The sequence below is a fragment of the Chenopodium quinoa genome, unplaced genomic scaffold, assembly GCF_001683475.1.
Source record: "Chenopodium quinoa cultivar QQ74 unplaced genomic scaffold, ASM168347v1, whole genome shotgun sequence".
Classification (NCBI taxonomy): domain Eukaryota; kingdom Viridiplantae; phylum Streptophyta; class Magnoliopsida; order Caryophyllales; family Amaranthaceae; genus Chenopodium; species Chenopodium quinoa.
Genome location: NW_018744311.1, coordinates 466912 through 487385, shown reverse-complemented (window position 1 = coordinate 487385; position 20474 = coordinate 466912). Strand labels below are relative to the sequence as shown.

The following is a 20474-nucleotide window of genomic DNA, read 5'->3' as shown; positions in this document are numbered from 1 at the left end:
TTATAAACCCTTCTCTTTCAATTCTTCTCCTTTTCTCTTCGCCGCCACCTCTCTCTCTTTCCTCAGTTTCTCTCTCCTCACTTTCTCTCTCATCAATCAACAATGCCGAAGCGTAAGTCAGCCAAGAAGAAGCCTGCTTCTTCTCCTTCGTCTGCTTCGGCTTGTTCGAAGAAGCAGAAGGTGGAGGTGGTTGAGAAGGTAGAAGAGGTTGTTAACAATGTCAAAACTGAGAGTTCTGAGGCTAGCATTCCTGTAGATGAAGAGGTGGAAGCGGGGGTTGAAGAGATGGTTGAATCTCCGACGAATTCTGGCCGGAAAAATTCTCGGAAATTGGTTAAGAATGAGGAGTTGGATTGTAGATTCCTCGGAGATCCTGTTCCCGCCGATGAAGCCAAGCTTCGTTGGCCTCATCGTTATTCTGCTAAGGTTTTTTTTAATTTGCTGTAATTCTCCAGATTTATGGTTGATTTTCCTTGATTATATTTTTTTAATTGTTTGTTGTGTTTTTTTGATGATCAGGTGGAACAAGGAGCAAAGAAATCGAAAACGTAAGATAATTTTTTTTACCGATTTTGTCGTTGTTTTTTGTCAGTGTTAGTTTGGATGATTTTGTTGATTGTTGTTTGTTTGCTGCTGTTGTTTATCAATTTGAGTGATTTTGTTGTTTATGTTGTTGTGTATCTGTGTTAATTTGGGTGAAAATGACGAAAACAATTGAAGTTTTTAAATGATTTATTGTAATTAATTGCAGTTCTGATGATGACGATGATGAGTTAATTCGAGCAAAGTGTCATTACTTGAAGGCTGAGGTTGATGGTTTTAAGATCTTTGAGTTGAATGATAACGCTCATGTTCAGGTTAGGCCCTAATTTCTTGTCCTTGTTTAGTGTAATTCGGTGTTGTTAAGCATGTAAGGTGTGTAAAAATGAAGGGTTTATGGTAGTATGTAATATGTATAATTTGGATGATGGATGATTTTAATGAGACTATGGCAAAGGTTTGGTTTTACTTGAAAATCTTAGTGTGTTGCTTGTGATTTATGATTAAATGAGTGTACAATTTAAGTGTCATGATTTTGAAGAGTGTACACATTATTAAATCTGATGTTAAGTATTCAATGTTATTGCTTGAAAGATTATGTATGCTCTATGGTTGATTACTATGAATTTTTGGTTGTTAACACTTATAATCTTGTGTGAGCAAAAGCTCTAAATAAGGGAGCAAGCATTAGTATATAGGTAAATTTGACTTGGAAACCAATAATTTTCAAGAGTCTAAACGACTACATGATGTTAAATTTGTTGCTTAGTATTTAATGTTATTGATCAAAAGACGTGTTTAATGGTTTATTATTAATTATGTAACACGAGTGTTCAAAATCTCTTATGGAGCAACAACGCTATATAAGAGAGCAAGCATTATTATCCAAGTAAATTGAATCCTTTGATTAGGATTAACCATATATATGGAAAGCTGTTTGCAAATTTGTTACTCATCAAGCCTTAAATTTAGTGAAAAACTGCTGGATTCGGTTTAAAGCTATCTCTGTAACCTAGCTAAACTATTGAATTTTGTGTTCAGTCTGAAGATGGTAAACCACCATACATTTGTAAGATTCTTGAAATGTTCGAGGGGGTTGATGGCTTGCCATATTTCAGGGCACAATGGTATTACAGATCAGTAGACACGGTAAGTGTAAAGACTCAAATTTCTCTAATGCTTATGCAGGCATGCTTACCTGTATTATCATAAAGCTTCTCATTAATTCTGTATTGCCTTTATTTTACAATGTGTAGGTTATGAAAGGGAGTATTACTCTAAGGGAGGCAAAGCGTGTGTTTGCTTCGGAAATCATGGATGATAATCCATTGGACTGCCTGCTTGAAAAAATTAACATTGTCAGGGTTACTCCCAATGTAAGTTTCCTGAATGATCCTTTCTTTAATGAAACATGAGTTTTATTACTAGCCTTTTGGAAACATTTCTAAAAATCTGCTTTAACTTGATGGCAGTTAGATGTTGATTCAAAATTGTCAGCAATCCCAGAATGTGATTATTATTATGATATGAAGTACTTGCTACCATACTCCACATATATAATACCACCAGCTGGTATGTCAACGAGCTTTAATGTTTTTGTGAAATGCTAGCCTGGACACACTTAAGAATCTGACCCTTACTTCCATACAGAAACTGCTAGTCCTGGAAGTGAATCACAATCTACTATTTCAAGTGATATGGAGGTTAATGGAGCAGTTGGTGATGCGAAGTCTGATTCTGATGAGCCTACTCAAGGGAATGAGTCACGCAATTCAGAAATAACTGTATTAGATCTCTACTGTGGGTGTGGTGCAATGTCTACTGGTTTGTGCCTGGGTGCTAACTTGCATGGGTCTAACCTTGTAACGGTCAGTGGATCTTTTGATTTGATGTTTTTATTGTGATATGCAGTCTGCAGGCTGCTAAATTGCTAATGGCTTTTTTGTTTGTACAGAGGTGGGCTGTTGATGTCAATCAATTTGCATGTCAGAGTCTAGCGCTCAATCATCCGGAAACCAATGTAATGCATGCTATAATTATTTATGATTATAATTGTGGTTGTTGCTGCTGTTATTGTTTCCAGACTGTAGAGTTGTAGCCTACTGGTCTTAAACACTCTTTTAATAAATCATGTGCTCTTTAAACACAGGTGCGAAATGAGTCTGTTGGTGACTTTTTGACCTTGCTTAAAGAGTGGCCAAAGATATGTGCATCCTTTGGCTTGATTCAAAGTGAAACCACACATAAAATAATTGATTCAATGGTTGAGGAGGACGATGACAATGCTGAGGATGATGCCAATGAAGATGATAATCTGGATGATGAAGAAGTATTTGAAGTTGAAAAAGTTCTTGGGATTTGTTACGGTGATCCCAAAGACTGTGACAAACCGGGGCTTTACTTCAAGGTATTGTATGCTTGAAATAACAAGTAGATTTTTTTTTTCAACGTAGCTAAAGGGCATGCATTTAAATTTGCAGTGATCACACATAATTTGTGGTTGGGTAGTATTAGCTGTCTTGGGCATTTTGAATTCGGAATACAAGGGCTTGCATGTAGTTTCCTTATCCTCCCCCCTTTTTTTTTTTCCATATATATTTTAAATAGTCTTTATTACGTACTAGTATTATTATTCTTGTATTGTTAATATCTTCAAGTAAATGTAAAACATTACTACAATAGTATAATACATTAAGTCATTAATTAGTTAATTTTAGATCTACCTTGGCAATTATGATTGTCAATTATAATGGCTTTAAGCAATCTTTCTTCTGATGATATATATACATGTATATGCTGCTATTCACAAAATCTTTACCATATATGTAAGCATCCTAGGTGAAATTGGATTAATAATTCTAGGAGCAACCATTTCTAATAAATAAGTGAATTATGCTTGTAGAAAATTCAAAAACAGTAAGGAAGCTAGTTAATTGATGATGCATGTTGCACCTATGGATAGGAAAACTTGGTTTTAAGTTCAGTGTGAATTTCCCAATTTTGGCTCTTGCTGTTGTGCTATAAGCTCATGATTTAATTTCCTTCCCAAAATCAATAGGTCCGTTGGAAGGGATACGGAGAGAAGGATGACACCTGGGAACCTTTGGAGGGGTTAAGGTAAGAAATCTGATTTGCTTTGCAATTGTAGTTTCAGATGTAGATCATTTCTAAAAGATTTCTTGAACCAGTAATTGTCGTGAGAAGATTGGAGATTTTGTGAAGAAGGGATACACTGAAAAACTTCTGCCTTTCCCGGTAAGCTGAATGGGTCTTTATCAGCTGCTGCAGTCCATTCTTAAGATCAGGACTTGCTATTACTCATTTATAATGTTTTATAGGGTGATGTTGATGTTGTATGTGGCGGACCTCCATGCCAAGGCATAAGCGGATTCAATCGGTTTAGAAACGCTGAAAATCCACTTGCTGACCCTAAAAACGAACAGCTTGTTGTTTACATGGATGTTGTAAACTATTTGAAGCCGAAATATGCACTGATGGAGAATGTTGTTGACTTGGTTAAGTTCTCTAAGGGTTTTTTGGGTAGATATGCTCTTGGGAGGTTAGTTGATATGAATTATCAAGCACGAATGGGAATGATGGCAGCTGGTGCTTATGGACTACCCCAGTTTCGTATGCGTGTTTTTATATGGGGTGCTCAGCCTTCAGAGGTAAGATTTTAATGGTTTATTGTTTAGTTACTTAGGTTGCATGTGTAGTATCTATGCTTTAGTTAACATGCATACCACATCATACAATATCATTATATCTTTAAACCCTGAGCTCCTTGCATACTAATAGCTGAATCATTTAGCTTGTGCTTGGTATGAAAGGAATGTTTATATAACTCAAAAGTCAATCAAGGGATATGGTTCCCAACTTCCCGTATATGAATGATTCATGTTGTAATCTGCATTAAACTAGCCATGGATTGTTTTTCTCTTTTTCTTCTCCTTTTTTGGCTCTTTATACACTGAAGAATGGGGTAACCATATGGTAAACCTTTTCTTTTTTTTGGGTATTAAATACTATATATAGACGTTGGGTTCTTATCTCTTATTTACTTGGACTTTATGGAACTTTAGCTTGAGCTCTTTATATAATTACTTGTGCATGGGATATATCAGTTGGGATTTTTGTTTGTTTTTTAAAAATCTTTTGCATTAATTTCCGTAGAAGTTAACTCTCTAAACTTGGAATTAGGTTCTGTTTTATTGATAGATAGCTTGATTTGAACTTGATTTCGTTCCACCAAATAATGTAAATAAGTTGTTTATGTCATAATGTTATAAAGCTCATAAGTGTTTCTTTCCTGGTCTAGCCATTGCTGCTTGTTTAATTCATGTTATATTTAATAGCTAATCTATTTGTTCTATGCAGAAATTGCCACAATATCCATTACCAACACATGACCTTGTGCTGAGAGGTGTTATTCCAACTGAGTTTGAGGTATGAAATTGAATCATTGTTCCCTATTTATCTGATTCACACTATATAGTCTCGATAGACTGACAAATCTGATTCACACAATATAGTATCGAAAGACTGACAATGTCTGATTTATATTGTAGATAAATACAGTCGCTTATAATGAGGGACATACTGTTCAATTAGAGAACAAACTTTTTCTTGGCGATGCTATCTCTGATATGCCTGAGGTATGTGATTGAGAGTTCTCTGAGTATATCAGGTTTCTGTGGTGGTTTATTCTACTTTTTACGTACCAAATTGTCAATTTTGTGGTCTTTATGTCTTTGTCATGGCAATGCAGGTAACCAATTCTGAGAGTCGAGATGAGATACCATATAGCTGTTCTCCAAAAACAGAGTTTCAACGCTTCATTAGGATGACAAAGGATGGTAATTATCTGAGTTTTTAGTTCTTTTTGACGGTCTTGTCTATTTTTGGACCATTGCTGTAACCGTGTGTTGTAGGGAAATCTGTTTACCCTCACTTTTTGAGATCATGTCCCTCTTATGTTGCAGCTATGCTTGGTTCTAGAGATGGCTCAGAGTTTATATCCAAACTCTATGACCACCGGCCCCTTAACTTGAATGTTGATGATTACCAGAGGGTTTGTCGGATTCCTAAGAAAAAGGTAATCATCATATTTTACTTGACTACTTGCTTCTTTTCCACTTTGGTGTTGGACTTAATAAGTGTCTTTTTGCTCAGGGAGCAAACTTTCGAGATCTACCAGGAGTGCGTGTTCGTTCTGATAACAAGGTAGAATGGGATCCTGATGTTGAGAGGGAATATTTACCCTCGAAGAAACCCTTGGTAAGCTTTGATCCCTTATTTATTTAGCACCAAGACTGCATAAACCTTATACTAGATAATCTGCCTTTGTGCCTTGGCAATACTATGATTAGTATCATGGACTATTGCAAGAGTAAACAAATAACACATTAACTAAAGTAAATTTTATAGTGTTGATCTTCTCCACTATCATCACCTTTATCTGTGGAATCACAGTTTACTTGTTATCTTCATCACATCACTAATTTGTTGAAAAGCATTTTGATTTTATTGCTTGCTAACAGGTGCCAGATTATGCTATGACCTTTGTTGGGGGAACATCTTCCAAGTAAGTGAACTTTATTGGGTAATTCGATATACAATAAACATATATATTTTTCTTAAATTTTAGTGTAATATTTTTATCTTGGAATTACTAGGCCATTTGCAAGGCTATGGTGGGATGAGACAGTTCCTACTGTAGTTACAAGGGCAGAACCCCATAACCAGGCTGTGCTCCATCCTGTACAAGACAGAGTACTGACCATAAGAGAAAATGCTCGACTACAAGGTTTTCCAGATTATTATCAATTGAAAGGCGGGGTTAAAGATAGGTACAAATCTTGTTTAGATCTTGTTTTGGTTGTATTGATTTTATGCCCACATTAATATATACTCGCATTGTTTTTGTTTTAGGTATATTCAAGTTGGTAATGCAGTGGCAGTTCCTGTGGCTCGTGCATTAGGTTATTCTCTGGCATTAGCAATGGCAAGCGAGGGTTCTTTGGATGGGCCTGTGATGACTTTGCCACCCAAGTTTCCAAATATCCATGACAGGGCAGCTTCTCCAATTGTTGAAGACAACTCCTGATCATTGTATCATATGTACTAGTGTTATATAGTGAACTCTGATTATTTGGGTCACATTAGAAATCGTAAGTTATGTGTAGTGTACAATTCATTTATTGGCTTGTACTAGATGCTACAATAATCAAAGCCATTGATTCATCCTGGCACTACTGATAATTAGACTTAACAGTAATAAGAATTCAGCAATTAACTGGTTGTAGTTGAATTATCGTGTTTGCAACATGGTTTGATAAACGTATTTGGTAATATATTGGTATATTAATATAGCGAAAATGAGAAACCTACCTTAAGTGTAGGATGGAATAGCTGAGTGTTTTAAGTATTTGGCTAAATCTTAATACCAATTTGGTCAATAGACTGTCACAAGTAGTGTGAGATCTTTGGAATTTTGGATTTAGTCTAAAATTGAAGTAAGTTTTTTTGTAAGAATGAACTTATTAGTTGAAATTTGTAATACCTTGTATGCAAAAGAGATGAATTTTACTCTATATAATGTAAAATTGCAATTAATTTGTTAAACAGTAATTAAGTTGATGTCTAATACTACTGGTTCTATCCTTAAGTTTCAAAGCCTACAATATCTCTATGTTATTTATACTACCTCCGTTTCCTATCATGTGCAACAAATGGGTATTATTTGTGAGACATAAAATTTTGTTGCACGTAATAAGAAACAGAGGTAGTATGTATCTACTCCAATGTTTGTGCTGTTGATGCAATTACTTTGGGACGGAGGAAGTCATGTTATAAGTTCAATTAATTAGGACAAAACATACATCAAACAAGCCAGGTATCAGTAGCAGACTAGCAGAATAACATATGATAACATTTTCCTCTCTGACTGTTAAGAATTTTATAAAATAATCATAGGTATATCAGCACATAAACTCCACTCAATCAATTATTATGAATATTGCAATACTCTTGCACAGTTGTACATTAGTTCAAAAACCAACAAAAGAACCATTACAAAAAATGTAAAAAAATCTTGAAAAAGCTCTTACAGATGGATGAATTTCACCATAACATCTCAAATTGAGCTAAGATTTTGATCTGAAGGGAAATGGTGGCAACCGCAGCACTGCTTGTTCTGCTTGAGTTGGGTCCGAACTCCATAACTACAAATTACAATTACAAGAATAAGATGTTAGGCACGTAACATATTTTTATAAAGTCTCGAGGGTGGTATCTAAAACCCGAGATCAAATCCCAACTACATTGCATTAAAGAAAGAAAAAGAGAGAGACAGAGAGAGAAATTTTTTACAGGGTCTTGAAGAACAGGCTTGGTATCATCTTTGGCAACGACATAAGGAGGTTTTTCAGTCTTCTTCTGCTTCTCGTTCTCTCTATTGGCACCCACTTCCATTTTCTCTCTGATTTGCAAGAATAAGTGGGATTTAGGGTTTTTGTTTTATCAAATTAGGAATTTAAATTGTTTGCCTCTTTTTTATGAGGTGGTTTTTTGGTCATTTCAAAAATCCCTGATTTTCACTTTCCTAAGTTTCTTGTTATATTAAATTTTTAATTTTGGTTTTAAAGGTTGAAACTTTCGTAATGGTGGACTGGTGGTATCTTAAAGGTTTAATTAAACTTGCACAGTTGCACGGTACATGTTTGATGAAATGCCTCGTAGAAAAATCTGTTAAATTATTTCTTGATCTCTTGTTTCTAATACCACACACAGTTTCATCTTTCATGATTAGGAGCTTTAACTTAATTGAAAGTAATTGCATACTTGAAAAAAAAAGGTAGTTGCATACCTGCATTGAAAATGTTATTTGCCTAAATTAGACACTAGATACTACATTTGAGATAAGCAATATGTTATTTATGATGTTATATGAGTTTTCAAAACAATATGGGAAAAAATACGCTTTTTGTACACACGCCTATAGAATGTGGTGCTTTAAAAAAACGTTGGGTGTACCTAAAGAGCTAGATATATGATGATATATGTGATAGAATTTGTCAATGATTTGTTTATCATGATAGTTACAAGTTTTGACTCTTTTCGTTTTCTGCTCTGCTATCAGCTTGTAGTAATTTTAATTTGACATTCACAAGGGGAATAATGTATCATGATTAGATAATTATAGTTTGTTTATCATGTCAAATAATGTTACATCACTCTTATTCCTAGGTGGATATGCTTGGGTAAAGCTTTGATATCTAGTGTTTTTTATCAATGCTAAATCACTCGAAATATACTGTGAAGTATATTAGTACCTGTAAATAAATGAGATTCTTAATCTAGAATAAAGGTGCAAGAGAGCCACTGCTTGAACTAATCATGATCATGATGCTAGTTCTGTTCTCATTGCCTGCTAATCTCTCCCTACATCAGCTACTTGTAGATCATTAGCTCATTAATCATCAAAGAATTAATAAATTCAAGTGCGACTAAATAAGCTTCTATAAGTTCAGTGATGGGCCAATTTTTTTTTTTGGTGGGCCAATTAAGAATGAAACTGTAGTCAGCAAATTGGATGATATGATGAAGTGTTTTAAGCTAGTTCATTTAGTTGGTAAAGTGTTAAAGCTTGTTCTTTCGGACTAGCTTAGAGAAGGGACAATAAGTTTCGATAAGGGACATTTTAGTAAAAGAACGACCACTCGGGTACAAATAATTGTGATATTTCACCTCATCTTTTTTTCATATGAACCATGCTTATTCCGCTTTTGACGGAGTGTCACATAGTCACCCTTAAATCTCCTTATTGCATTCTGAAGTTCTTTTTTTGGGTCTATAATACTGCATGTCACATGGCGTTTTCTTTGTTTTTATTAGAAATGCATGCATAAATTTGTACTAAGTTGCTAAATAAATCTCCACTATATTTGTTTTTTTTACCTAGTCAGAGAACAATCCAGAAAATGGAATCATTTGTACAAAAAAACCAGCCATACAAGTCACTATTTTTGCTTAAAAAGTTGAGATGTATCCCATCACAAATTGAAGAGGTACTACTATACTTTTTATCCTAAGCTACATTTTCTACTCCACCAAAAAAAAGAAGGATAAGAAACAATGGCTTTTTCCCTAAGATCAAACATGGGAGCATCAGAGAATTGGGTACTAATGACATTTATGTTTTTGTTATGTGGTTTATTTGGTTATATAATCTATGATGCAGTGATGGTTACAGCAGCAGAGCTGTTGCAGCGTTTGCTGATGATCTCTCCTCTTCTCATTATTATTACAGTCCACTGGCTTTCGACAATGCCATCCTCGAGCTGCCTAAGCTTCCTCTTGCCAGGGTCCAACCCGGGTGACATTCATCGAGCTGGTGGTTCACCATGGGGTGTTGCAGTTGTTTTGGTCATTATTTTTGTTCTGATCTCATATCAGCCTTCCTTGCAAAGCATTATATCATAGGGATGGTTCGTGACAAGGTCAGTACTTAGTATATAATAACGGAAATATTCAGCGCAGGAGTCTTATGCTGGTTAGCTGATGATTTTAGAACTCAACATTTCAACATTGTTCTGCTCCATATATATTTGGTGAATTTGTTGGTGAGACATTACTGTAATGTTCTTCCAATTTCGCTTTGAGGGAATTTAGTTTCAGTATTATAAAGTTGAAGTGCTGTGTTTTGTTACAAAGGCCAATTGTGTAAGCATGCATCAGTGAACTTCAGGGCCTTGATATTATGTGCTTTGTATTATGTACTGGTTTGAATAATACTAGATTAGTTAATGTTACTCGCTCAGTCCCTTTTTGTTTGCAAGTTTTCGAATATTTGACTCACTAACACGGAAAATTTAGAATTTTATATGGTTAAACCTTTGGCAAATAGCCAAAATCAGATCACGGACTTTCAGATACTGTGGTTTCCTTCAGATAATAGCAGTTGGTCCCTGAGACTGAAATTATTTGTAATTTATCTAAAATGGAGAAAAGGAGAGAAGTATAAATATTAATTGGTTGAGATGAATCATTAGTGATCTTGGGCTAGTAGCTTGTACTTTGACATTTTGAATTGTTGATGGTTCTTCAATACACACCCAAAATTGATTGGATTGTGCAATAATACAGTTGAAAAACAGTCCAAATTTTTGTTCAAAAGTAGTCTTTATTACAACCTCCGACTATTTAAGGGCCAAATCTCGTGTATCCAATGTTGTCATCTAATAGTATTATTTACCATGTTCTTCTATATTACGGAAGGGTATTACTGTTTTTGAATTAGATGTGATGAATTTTAAGCCATAATGTCTAATGTCTATGCTGTGCTACATAATACTATTAGGCTATTAGTATTTAAAGATGCATATTAACCATCAGGTATCTAACCTTAGCTACATAGTAGATATCCAGCAATGGAGCAATGTATTAAGGATATTCGATTTTAGGGTTGATCATACATTTTCTTTTTGGACGGAAGGTTGGTTATATACTTCAATCATATTTATGTGAATTGTTCTTGTTAATACTTCCATGTATGCTATGAATTGTGATACATTTTCACATAATAATTCTATGAAAGAAGAAGAAAAATTAGCTGCCATTTGGACCTTCAACTAATTGTTCTGCTACTGTACTTGTACTAACTTCTAAAAGTTGGGCCGTGGCCCATTTTATATCCTTTTTTCTTCAAAACATGGACTATGAGTGCCTAATACAAATACTTCATGTACTCTAACTTCAATGTTAGTTACTAAATACTACGAGCTTTCAAAGTTTTACTTTCTTCTTCGATTTATAAATAACAAAAATCTAAGAAATTTATACATAATGAGAGATTACGCTGTTACGCAGGATGAAGGGATTAAAGAGTAGTCCCTTCAAAAAAAAAAAAAAAAACTTTCTTCGTCAATTTATAAATAACAAAAATCTAAGAAATTTATACATAATGGGAGATTACGCTGTTCCGCAGGATGAAGGGATTAAAGTGTAGTCCCTTCAAAAAAAAAAAGGATTAAAGAGTAGATAAACGATAAAAAATTCTTGTAATTGTTAAAACATTATTTATTTTTTTGGCAGCGTAAAACTTAACATTAGAGTTTTTCTTGTAAAATTATCCTCCATAGTATGTATTCTTTGCTATTCGTGACACGGTAACATATATAACCCAAAAACTAAATACGATACAAATTGAACTTATTTTTATTACTAGTATTTAATTTGAGCGAAAGAGGTATCATTATCAAATATCAAATGTTATGTGATGTGATAATTGGTTGATGGGTGCATGGGTCCTATAAAGTTGTTATCAAATGATTTATAGTCCAGTTACAATAATTTTGTGTATAAAGGTAGATTAATTCATATGATATGGGCATGTGCTTTTCTTTTTTCATTGTTACAAAAACAACAAGGGGACACGAGGACCATACATGACATCGAAGGGTGGAAAATGGTTTATCATGCTAACAGAATTTTGCATTACATCGTGTTTTACACGAGAAAGCTAATCAATGAGCATGATAGTTTCGTTATTTATAGTTGATAGTGTATAAAAGCTAAATAAGTTCGTGTATAAGGCATTTTGAAAGGATACTGGAAAATATATTAGGCTAGGTCATTTTATGAGAGTTTTACGAGTTAAATTTAAAATGCATGGCACCTTTTTTGTGTAACATTACAACATTATAACTTATAAGGTTTACCATTAAAGTATTATTTGCCTCATAGGTACTATTATATCTCACGTTAGCATATCGTGATTTGTACCATTTAAAAAATAATTGTATGTACAAATAAAATGTTTTATAATACCATTACATCATTAAAGTATCTTACATACTTTGTATGTACTTAATGAGAGAGAAGTACTTAAAAATAAGATAAATAAATTAAAAGTCGACATTACTATTTACAAAAATGTCATAATACCTGTTTGCAAATGAGCTATATCGGATATGATTTTTCAAGTGGACAAATGATAGGAGCAGTTGATGGAACAATTAGAAAAAGTTGTATTCCTGTTATCCAGAAATAAAGGAAAGAATAATTGAGTTGGATGGGGATAATTCTTTAGCGTTGAATCTAATCATTCAATTAATGTCATCAATCGCTGGATTTGGAGCAATAAGCAAAAATAAACAACTGTCTCTTTCAAACACCCTCTTTTTTTTTTTTGGATTAACAATTCTAAAACAATTATTTTTTTATTTGAATAAATTCTAAAACAAATATAATTACACCAATTACGCCATGTTTTATTATTTAGTCATTGTCTTCGAACTCAAATTTGTGAAAAATCCCATTTTATAGTATGGGCCCCACAGTATTCCCAACCGAGCCCATGAACTTCGTTCTTGGACTAATTTGACCCACATATGTCTAGGATTTGTCCAAATAATTTATTTCCTTGAAAGAGTAAATTATGGATATTGGATAGAAATGAAAATGATATGTTAAATTGTTAATTTTGAATAATTGGTAGTAAATAATAATCCGTACTTTATATCCAATGAATAAGTTATTGCATAACACAAAAAGGTAAGTTTAGAAATAAAAATATGACCCTAATTTCATTGGAGTAATTCTCATAATTCTTAAATCCAGGTAATAAATTATTAAGACACTATCTGATTATGTCAAAATAAGGTATTTATTAATTTATAATATTAACAATATTCTTTTATCAAAATATTGTACATCTTTTTTTTCATTTTCTTATTTATACCCAAATGCATGAAAAGGCATTCTTAGTCTCTACCTTGTGAAATTGATTTATAACTCAAATAAGCTGTCTAAATTACAAAATTTTGAATATGAGAGTTGGAATTGGGACCATTTTGTTTGTTTTTCATAGCCTACCCTTTTTATATATCTTGCAATGAGTTTTGAACCTATCATAATATTATGCCCAACTTTTTTTTTAAAGTACTGCTTAATATGCCTTTTTTTTTTTTTTCATTTGTGCAATCCCCAAAAGGCAAATATGGATAATATTCACATAAATATAAGTGGTGTATTATTGTTTAAAGATACAAGCATAAATTCAATTGGTACTCCTTGATCTTTATAACCTCATTAAATGTATTACCAATCAAAAAAGAACTCAGTGACTATATTGATGTATAGATTTTAAAGTATCTCTTAATTATGAGAATCTTCAGCGGTATAAATTTAGAGAATGATTATTTTGCTCTATAGGTTTAAAAGTGTATTTCTACATTTTTATTTTAATTTTATGCATTTTAACATCTTTAACCATTTTACTTTAGAAACATTTATAATAAGTCCATTTCTTTATATCTATGTCTTATCTTACACTACGAGACACATGTCAATAATCTCTTAATTTTCTTAAAACTTATCATCGCATAAAGTGTTTTATTTTTGCAATTAAATGTTAAGAATTTGTATAGGCTCTAGTATTGCTAGAACCCTAGAGCAAATATCTCGATTGACATTCAATTCACCCACATAATTTCCAGAGATGAACAAAGTTCTTATTTATCAACATCCATTTCATAAAGAATATATCAGGTAAACAAATCTTAATTTTAAAAAAACTGATATTAAAATTTCCGCCTTCAACCTTTTCGACGATAAAAAATTCTCGACATCGTGGTAAATAAAACTCATGGAGTAATGGTAGATGCAAATGAAGAATTGAAGATACCCTCACTGACTCAATTCCAACAACTTCTAATTAAAGGAATCCCAAATTTTTAGAAACACAAAATAATTAAACAAAATTTCTTTAATTTTTCTTTAATTACGCGTCTTCTATCATTCAAAGAGCTGTCCACCCTAAAAATCCAAATTCCAACTCACTTTCCTTTCTTCCTTCACAGTTCACACCCCCTAAAACCCCACCATTAATACCAACATTACCCCCATTTTCTCTCTCTTCTCACTTTCTCTCTCCTCCATTTTTGCGCCCCTTCAATGGCGAAAACAACCACAACTACCCTCTTCATCTTCTTCTTCCTCCTTCTTTCTCTCTCCTCTGCCGATGACAAATCCGCCATGGATGACTTCTTGAAAGCCTTCGGATCATCTCCTCCTTCTGGGTGGGACTCTGCTACAGATTTCTGCAAATGGAAGGGTGTAAACTGTGATAATGGCAACAGGGTTACCTCCATTAATCTTGCTTCTCTATCTCTGAAAATTACACTTCCTTCTTCCATTAATACCCTCTCTCAACTCACCACTCTTTCTCTTCAAAACAATGGATTCATCGGCCCTTTGCCTTCTTTAGCTAATCTCTCTCTTCTTCAAACTGTTTTTCTTGATAATAACAATTTTACTTCAATTCCATCTGGTGCGTTTTCTGGGTTGAGTTCACTTCAAACTCTTTCCCTCTCTTTTAATGAAGACCTTGCGCCATGGCAATTTCCTTCCGAGCTCACTGATTCTCCAAGTTTGGGGAGTTTCTATGTTAATAATGCAAATATGGAAGGCCCGATTCCAGATGTATTCGGGTCGTTTTCCGGATTGCAGAATTTGAGATTGAGCTATAATAATTTGAGTGGGTCTTTACCCGGTTCGTTAAACGGGTCTGCTATTCAGAATTTCTGGGTTAATAATCAGGTTGGTGGGTTGTTAACGGGTCCGATTGATGTTGTTTCGGGTATGACCCAGTTAGCTCAGGTATGGCTTCATGCTAATTCATTTACTGGTTCAATTCCTGATTTATCTGCTTGTACTGAGATATTTGATCTTCAACTTAGGGATAATAAGTTTACTGGGATTCTTCCACCTTCAATTGTTAGTTTGCCTAAATTGGAGAATTTTACTATTAATAACAATAACATTCAAGGGCCTCTTCCTGATTTTCCTAAGACTGTTAAAGTAGTAGAGTTGGGTAATAATCATTTTTGTAGGAATGTTTCTGGGGATTGTGATCCTCAGGTTACTGCTTTGCTTCATATTGCTGGGGCTTTAGGATATCCAATTAAGTTAGCTGATGCTTGGACTGGTAATGATGCTTGTAATAGCTGGATTTTTGTGACCTGTGATTCGAGCCACCATGTAGTTTCTGTTAATTTTGCGAAACAAGGGTTTTCGGGTACCATTTCCCCGGCATTTGCGAATTTGACATCGTTGACGGAATTGAATTTGAGTAATAATAATCTGACTGGCACTATCCCTGCTTCTTTAGCTTCCTTGCCCAAGCTTAAGAAGATTGATTTGACAAATAATGACATTAGTGGGAAAGTTCCGAGTTTTAGTCCCGGGGTGAATTTGCTCACTTCTGGGAATAAGAATATTGTGAAGGATGTTGCTCCACCTGGTTCTCCGGGTTCTGGGGGAAGCTCCTCTTCTGGCTCGGATGGGGGATCAAAGGGTTCATCAGTTTCTGCTGGTATGGTGGTGGGTGTGGTGATTGCGGTTCTTGTTTTTGTTGTAGTTGTGATGTTTGTGTTGTACAAGTGCTATATGAAGAAGAAGCACAGGAAGTTTGGGAAGGTTCAGAATCCTGAAGCTGGGAATAATGAGATGGTAAAGACCAGTGTAGTGGGGACAACAAATGGTTATGCTGGTGTTCCAAGTGAGTTGCAGAGCCAGAGCAGTGGTGATCATGGTGATTTCCCTGTGTTTGAAGGCGGGAATGTTGCCATCTCAATCCAAGTCCTTCGACAAGTTACAAACAATTTTAGTGAGGATAATATACTGGGACGTGGAGGATTTGGGGTTGTTTACAAAGGGGAGCTCCATGATGGGACTAAGATTGCCGTTAAGAGGATGGAAGCTACAGCTATGGGCACCAAAGGGATGAGTGAGTTTCAAGCTGAAATTGCAGTCCTTACAAAAGTTAGGCACAGGCATTTAGTTGCCCTTTTAGGTTTCTGCACCAATGGGCATGAAAGGCTTTTGGTATATGAGTACATGTCGCAAGGGCATCTGGGACAACATTTGTTTGAGTGGCAAGAGCTTGGATATCCCCCTCTTACCTGGAAGCAGAGAGTCTCCATAGCTTTGGATGTGGCCAGAGGAGTCGAGTATCTACATAGTTTGGCGCAAACAAGTTTCATTCACAGAGATTTGAAACCTTCTAATATCTTGCTGGGAGATGACATGAGGGCCAAGGTTGCAGATTTTGGTTTGGTAAAGAATGCTCCTGATGGAAAATATTCAGTGGAGACCCGATTAGCCGGAACATTCGGCTACCTTGCACCTGAATATGCTGGTAAGCATCTGTTCATATTTTCTTGTTTGTTCTTATAATGATACTGCACATTTTTGGTACATTTGCTAATCAACAAAAGTTCATTAAAACTTATATGATGATAAGCTGCACACATTTACCTGTGCCTTGAAATTTGTGAATAAATCACAGTGGCTCATTGAACATTTGAACTGTGAATCTTTTTTTGTTCGTTCTTTCTTTCTTATTGTGGAGAAGTATATGGTTATTGCAATTCCAGAACAAAGGTCTATCAGAATATATTATTTGTTACTGAAGGGGTAAAACTTCATTTTGACCCCAGTTAGACTCATATCCAATCCATTTACAAGAAAGAAATAATGCACAGTGCTGGTTAGCAGATGTACAGATCTATTCACATACTTGTATTTGCTGTGTGTTTTAAGAACACGTGCTCGAGTGTGTCCCTCACTTATTGTCTTAAATGACAAGGGCCTAATAATTTAAATTATGGTTTTGGGGGTGGCGTTCATTGTATTAGTTGGCTTCCAAGTTATCTTAGCGCTATCTCGTAATGGTCTAGAGCTCTAGACCTGAGTTCTCGCTGGCAGATGCCTGTTACATTTGAATCTACATGGCTGCACTCTACTTTATTTGATTGCAAATGTGCTTAGAGATGTTAAAAATGTTTGGAATGCATTAAGGTGAAGTTCATATGATGCAGTGTAGGATTGTTGGAACAGCTTAACTTGATTACTCTACAGTGACTGCCTTCGTGCCTTGTGTGTAATACTCTATTAGTCTAAGTATGTTCTTGTATAGTCATACTACTAGTGGTCATGCTTTAATACCAGTTTCCTAAAAGTTCAATTTGAGGACCCCCATGATGTAATTTCTGATCATCTATCTTTTTCAACAGAGTTTGAAAGTATAGGCTTGATAGGTTTTCGAACATAATTAGCTTACATTGAAGTGATTGTCGACTTGATGTTTGGGCATTTTAGTAGACCCATCTATGTTCTGAAATAAATGCTAACATGTTGTGCTCTTATTTCTCCAACAGTTACTGGGAGAGTGACCACCAAAATTGATGTCTATGCATTTGGTGTTATATTGATGGAGCTTATCACTGGTAGAAAAGCCCTTGATGAGACAATGCCAGATGAGAGATCTCATTTGGTGACATGGTTCCGCAGAATTTTGATCAACAAGGACAACATCCGAAAGTCAATTGATGCCATCCTTGACCCCGATGATGAAACCTTTGAGAGCATTTGTAGGATTGCTGAGCTGGCAGGCCATTGCACAGCCCGTGAACCACATCAGAGACCCGACATGGGACATGCCGTAAACGTGTTGGGCCCACTTGTTGAGCAGTGGAAACCTTCAAGCCAAGAGGAAGACGATTCCTATGGCATTGACCTACACATGAGTCTGCCCCAAGCTTTGCAAAGATGGCAAGCCAACGAGGGTACTTCAACAATGGTCAGCGATATGTCATTCAGCAGGACACAGGGCAGCATTCCATCCAAACCCTCAGGGTTTGCAGACTCATTCGACTCAATGGACTGTCGATGATCAATACTAAAAACCTGAACAGAAAATTCTCATCAGAGCTAAAAAACTGAAGGTAACTCCGGCTTTCAACCTCGCGGCTCACAAGATTGCAAGAGTCAGTGAAATTGTACTTATTGGTGTCATTCTTTCTTATTTTTGGTTTCTAATTTCCCATTCAGATCATGTGAGCTAACAACATTTTTTTAGGGGTGGGTAGTTGTTTTTTAGTTGAAAATAGTGGTGGTTAAAGAATGTAAAACCACACATGGGTTTGGTATGGAAAATTGATAGTATATGTTCAACATGTAAACATGAACATGGGGGGGCATGGGTTATGGTGTTTAGTGACACAGCAAAAGTAAAGTCAGTCAGTACATCCAACTTCATTTTGTATCATATTCTTTCATTCTTATTATTGTTCAAATTTTATATGATTTTTTTTTGCCCATATTTCGTATTAATCGCTAGTCAAAGACTCAATAAACGTAGTCAATCCAACGATCATTTAATTAATTTATACCAAGTACAGTATATTGTTACTTGTACGAGTATTATTTACGATAACGTTGTCTATGATTTTCTCTATATTATATCCGCGATTACCTAATTTTGAATGTATGTTGATGATTCTCATTAATTCTACAGAAGACAGTTATAACAGGGCAAAAACTGTGAATGCATAATTGAAGGGGGAAGTATTAGATATGAGTTGGACATAAGCTGGAAAAAGGATTTTATGCTACTTTTGTAAATTCTGAAATCCATCTTATTATTGTAATTACTCGTATGTTTTTAGTAGGTTAAAGCTGGAAAGTTTGTTTAACTTGTTGGTCTTGAAGAAAGAAAATAGACTAAAGAGAGAGCATATGTAAAGGCGGATGATAAGGGGTGGTAGGAAAGGATTAGGACTTGGTAACATGCTAGATTTTGATAGTCAGCTTTCAACGTAGGTGGCTTTTGTAGTTTATGCACATGTCACTTTGTGGCAATTTTCTCAAATTCTTTCTTAACTTCTCAGCTTTGGTTACTTAGGTATACTTCTACAGTTGGACCGTGACACTTATGACCGCTCATTTGATATGTCAAAATATCTACACATTTGTTTCGTTTGGAAATAACACTATATTTTTATATGTTTAGAAAAAAAAAAGGGCTCATAATCTGTTTTATTATTGTTTTTATCACTTTCACCATCATACTTTTACTTGAACCGAATAGTAAATAAGAGTATAATGGACTAATAGAGTGTCTGTTGTCTTTATTTTTTTTAAAAAATGCAATTTTTTTGGACATTACAAATGAGTTAATGTACAAGAAGAGGGAATAAACAAGTTTTAGCTGTACATCATTTTCTCCATTGTAAAGTGTAGATAGGAATATATTATAAGGTGAGTGATAATGACATTATTAAGTTACTTGTACTACTTTATTATTGAAATGTAAGTTGAATTGGTGAAAATAGAATTTGGTCATGTTATATAATTATGCATAAGTTAGGCGCAGCTCCTTATGGCATGATGAAAAGGACCAACACACATTATTGTCTAAATTTTGCCTATAATTGCGGACACCTTGTCCAATATTTGGGACATTTACAAGCTTATAACCAACATTTTAGTGTTCAAAATCATAGGACTTCATTTCTACATAATTGACTACTTGAATAATTTTTTTTTTTAATTATATTATTAATGTCTCTTTCACAGTTGAATGTTAACATATAATGCATAAACAATATTTATATCAAGACGGTCTAACCATAAACAATAGCGTAACTAATTACTTCTCAAGTTCTCAATACAAATACAGTAGTTTATATCATAAATAACATATATTGCGAAAAAATACAACTCATTCTTATATATTATTGGAGTTGCGTTATTTGGTCTTATCCTTTTATCTGTTATGTCAAAATTATAGCGCAGGAATAATTTCGATACAAAATAATGCAGGTACAAGTCATAGTTACAATTATATTGACATAAAATACTGGTTTGAGGGACATAGAAACAATCGATCTTATGGCAGGGTTGGCAACTCATCAATTACACAATCTAAGCTGTTTAATTATAAAATCATTTCATTGGATCCTCTACAACTAATATAAATTAATCATTTCAAGTCAAATGCATCATGTAACGTACCTGATCTTCGTTTATTGCAAATTACCCTTTTTATTTTTTATTTTGAGTGATTGCAAATTATTCTTATTAGGGTT

At 34.5% G+C, this 20474-nt stretch overlaps 3 protein-coding genes across 3 annotated transcripts; 2 read left to right on the top strand and 1 right to left on the bottom strand.

Moving 5' to 3' along the window:
* The first annotated feature begins 102 nt into the window (after nucleotides 1-102).
* On the top strand, nucleotides 103-6891 carry LOC110695927 (DNA (cytosine-5)-methyltransferase CMT3-like). The gene is made up of 20 exons (XM_021873161.1): nucleotides 103-426; nucleotides 520-548; nucleotides 752-857; nucleotides 1582-1689; nucleotides 1797-1916; nucleotides 2013-2112; nucleotides 2191-2408; nucleotides 2495-2560; nucleotides 2690-2947; nucleotides 3599-3657; nucleotides 3729-3795; nucleotides 3879-4208; nucleotides 4918-4986; nucleotides 5109-5195; nucleotides 5309-5396; nucleotides 5523-5635; nucleotides 5713-5817; nucleotides 6081-6124; nucleotides 6216-6389; nucleotides 6472-6891. Exons 1-20 carry the CDS (start codon nucleotides 103-105, stop codon nucleotides 6644-6646), a joined length of 2640 nt encoding a protein of 879 aa, XP_021728853.1. The 3' UTR covers nucleotides 6647-6891.
* A 627-nt stretch (nucleotides 6892-7518) lies between these two features.
* Nucleotides 7519-8335, bottom strand: LOC110696190. Its single transcript, XM_021873476.1, has 2 exons — nucleotides 7912-8335; nucleotides 7519-7763 (listed from the first exon to the last, which is right to left on the bottom strand). Exons 1-2 carry the CDS (start codon nucleotides 8011-8013, stop codon nucleotides 7686-7688), a joined length of 180 nt encoding a protein of 59 aa, XP_021729168.1. The 5' UTR covers nucleotides 8014-8335; the 3' UTR covers nucleotides 7519-7685.
* A 5949-nt stretch (nucleotides 8336-14284) lies between these two features.
* On the top strand, nucleotides 14285-18687 carry LOC110695926 (receptor-like kinase TMK4). The gene is made up of 2 exons (XM_021873160.1): nucleotides 14285-16741; nucleotides 17763-18687. Exons 1-2 carry the CDS (start codon nucleotides 14497-14499, stop codon nucleotides 18275-18277), a joined length of 2760 nt encoding a protein of 919 aa, XP_021728852.1. The 5' UTR covers nucleotides 14285-14496; the 3' UTR covers nucleotides 18278-18687.
* The last annotated feature ends 1787 nt before the right edge of the window (nucleotides 18688-20474 follow it).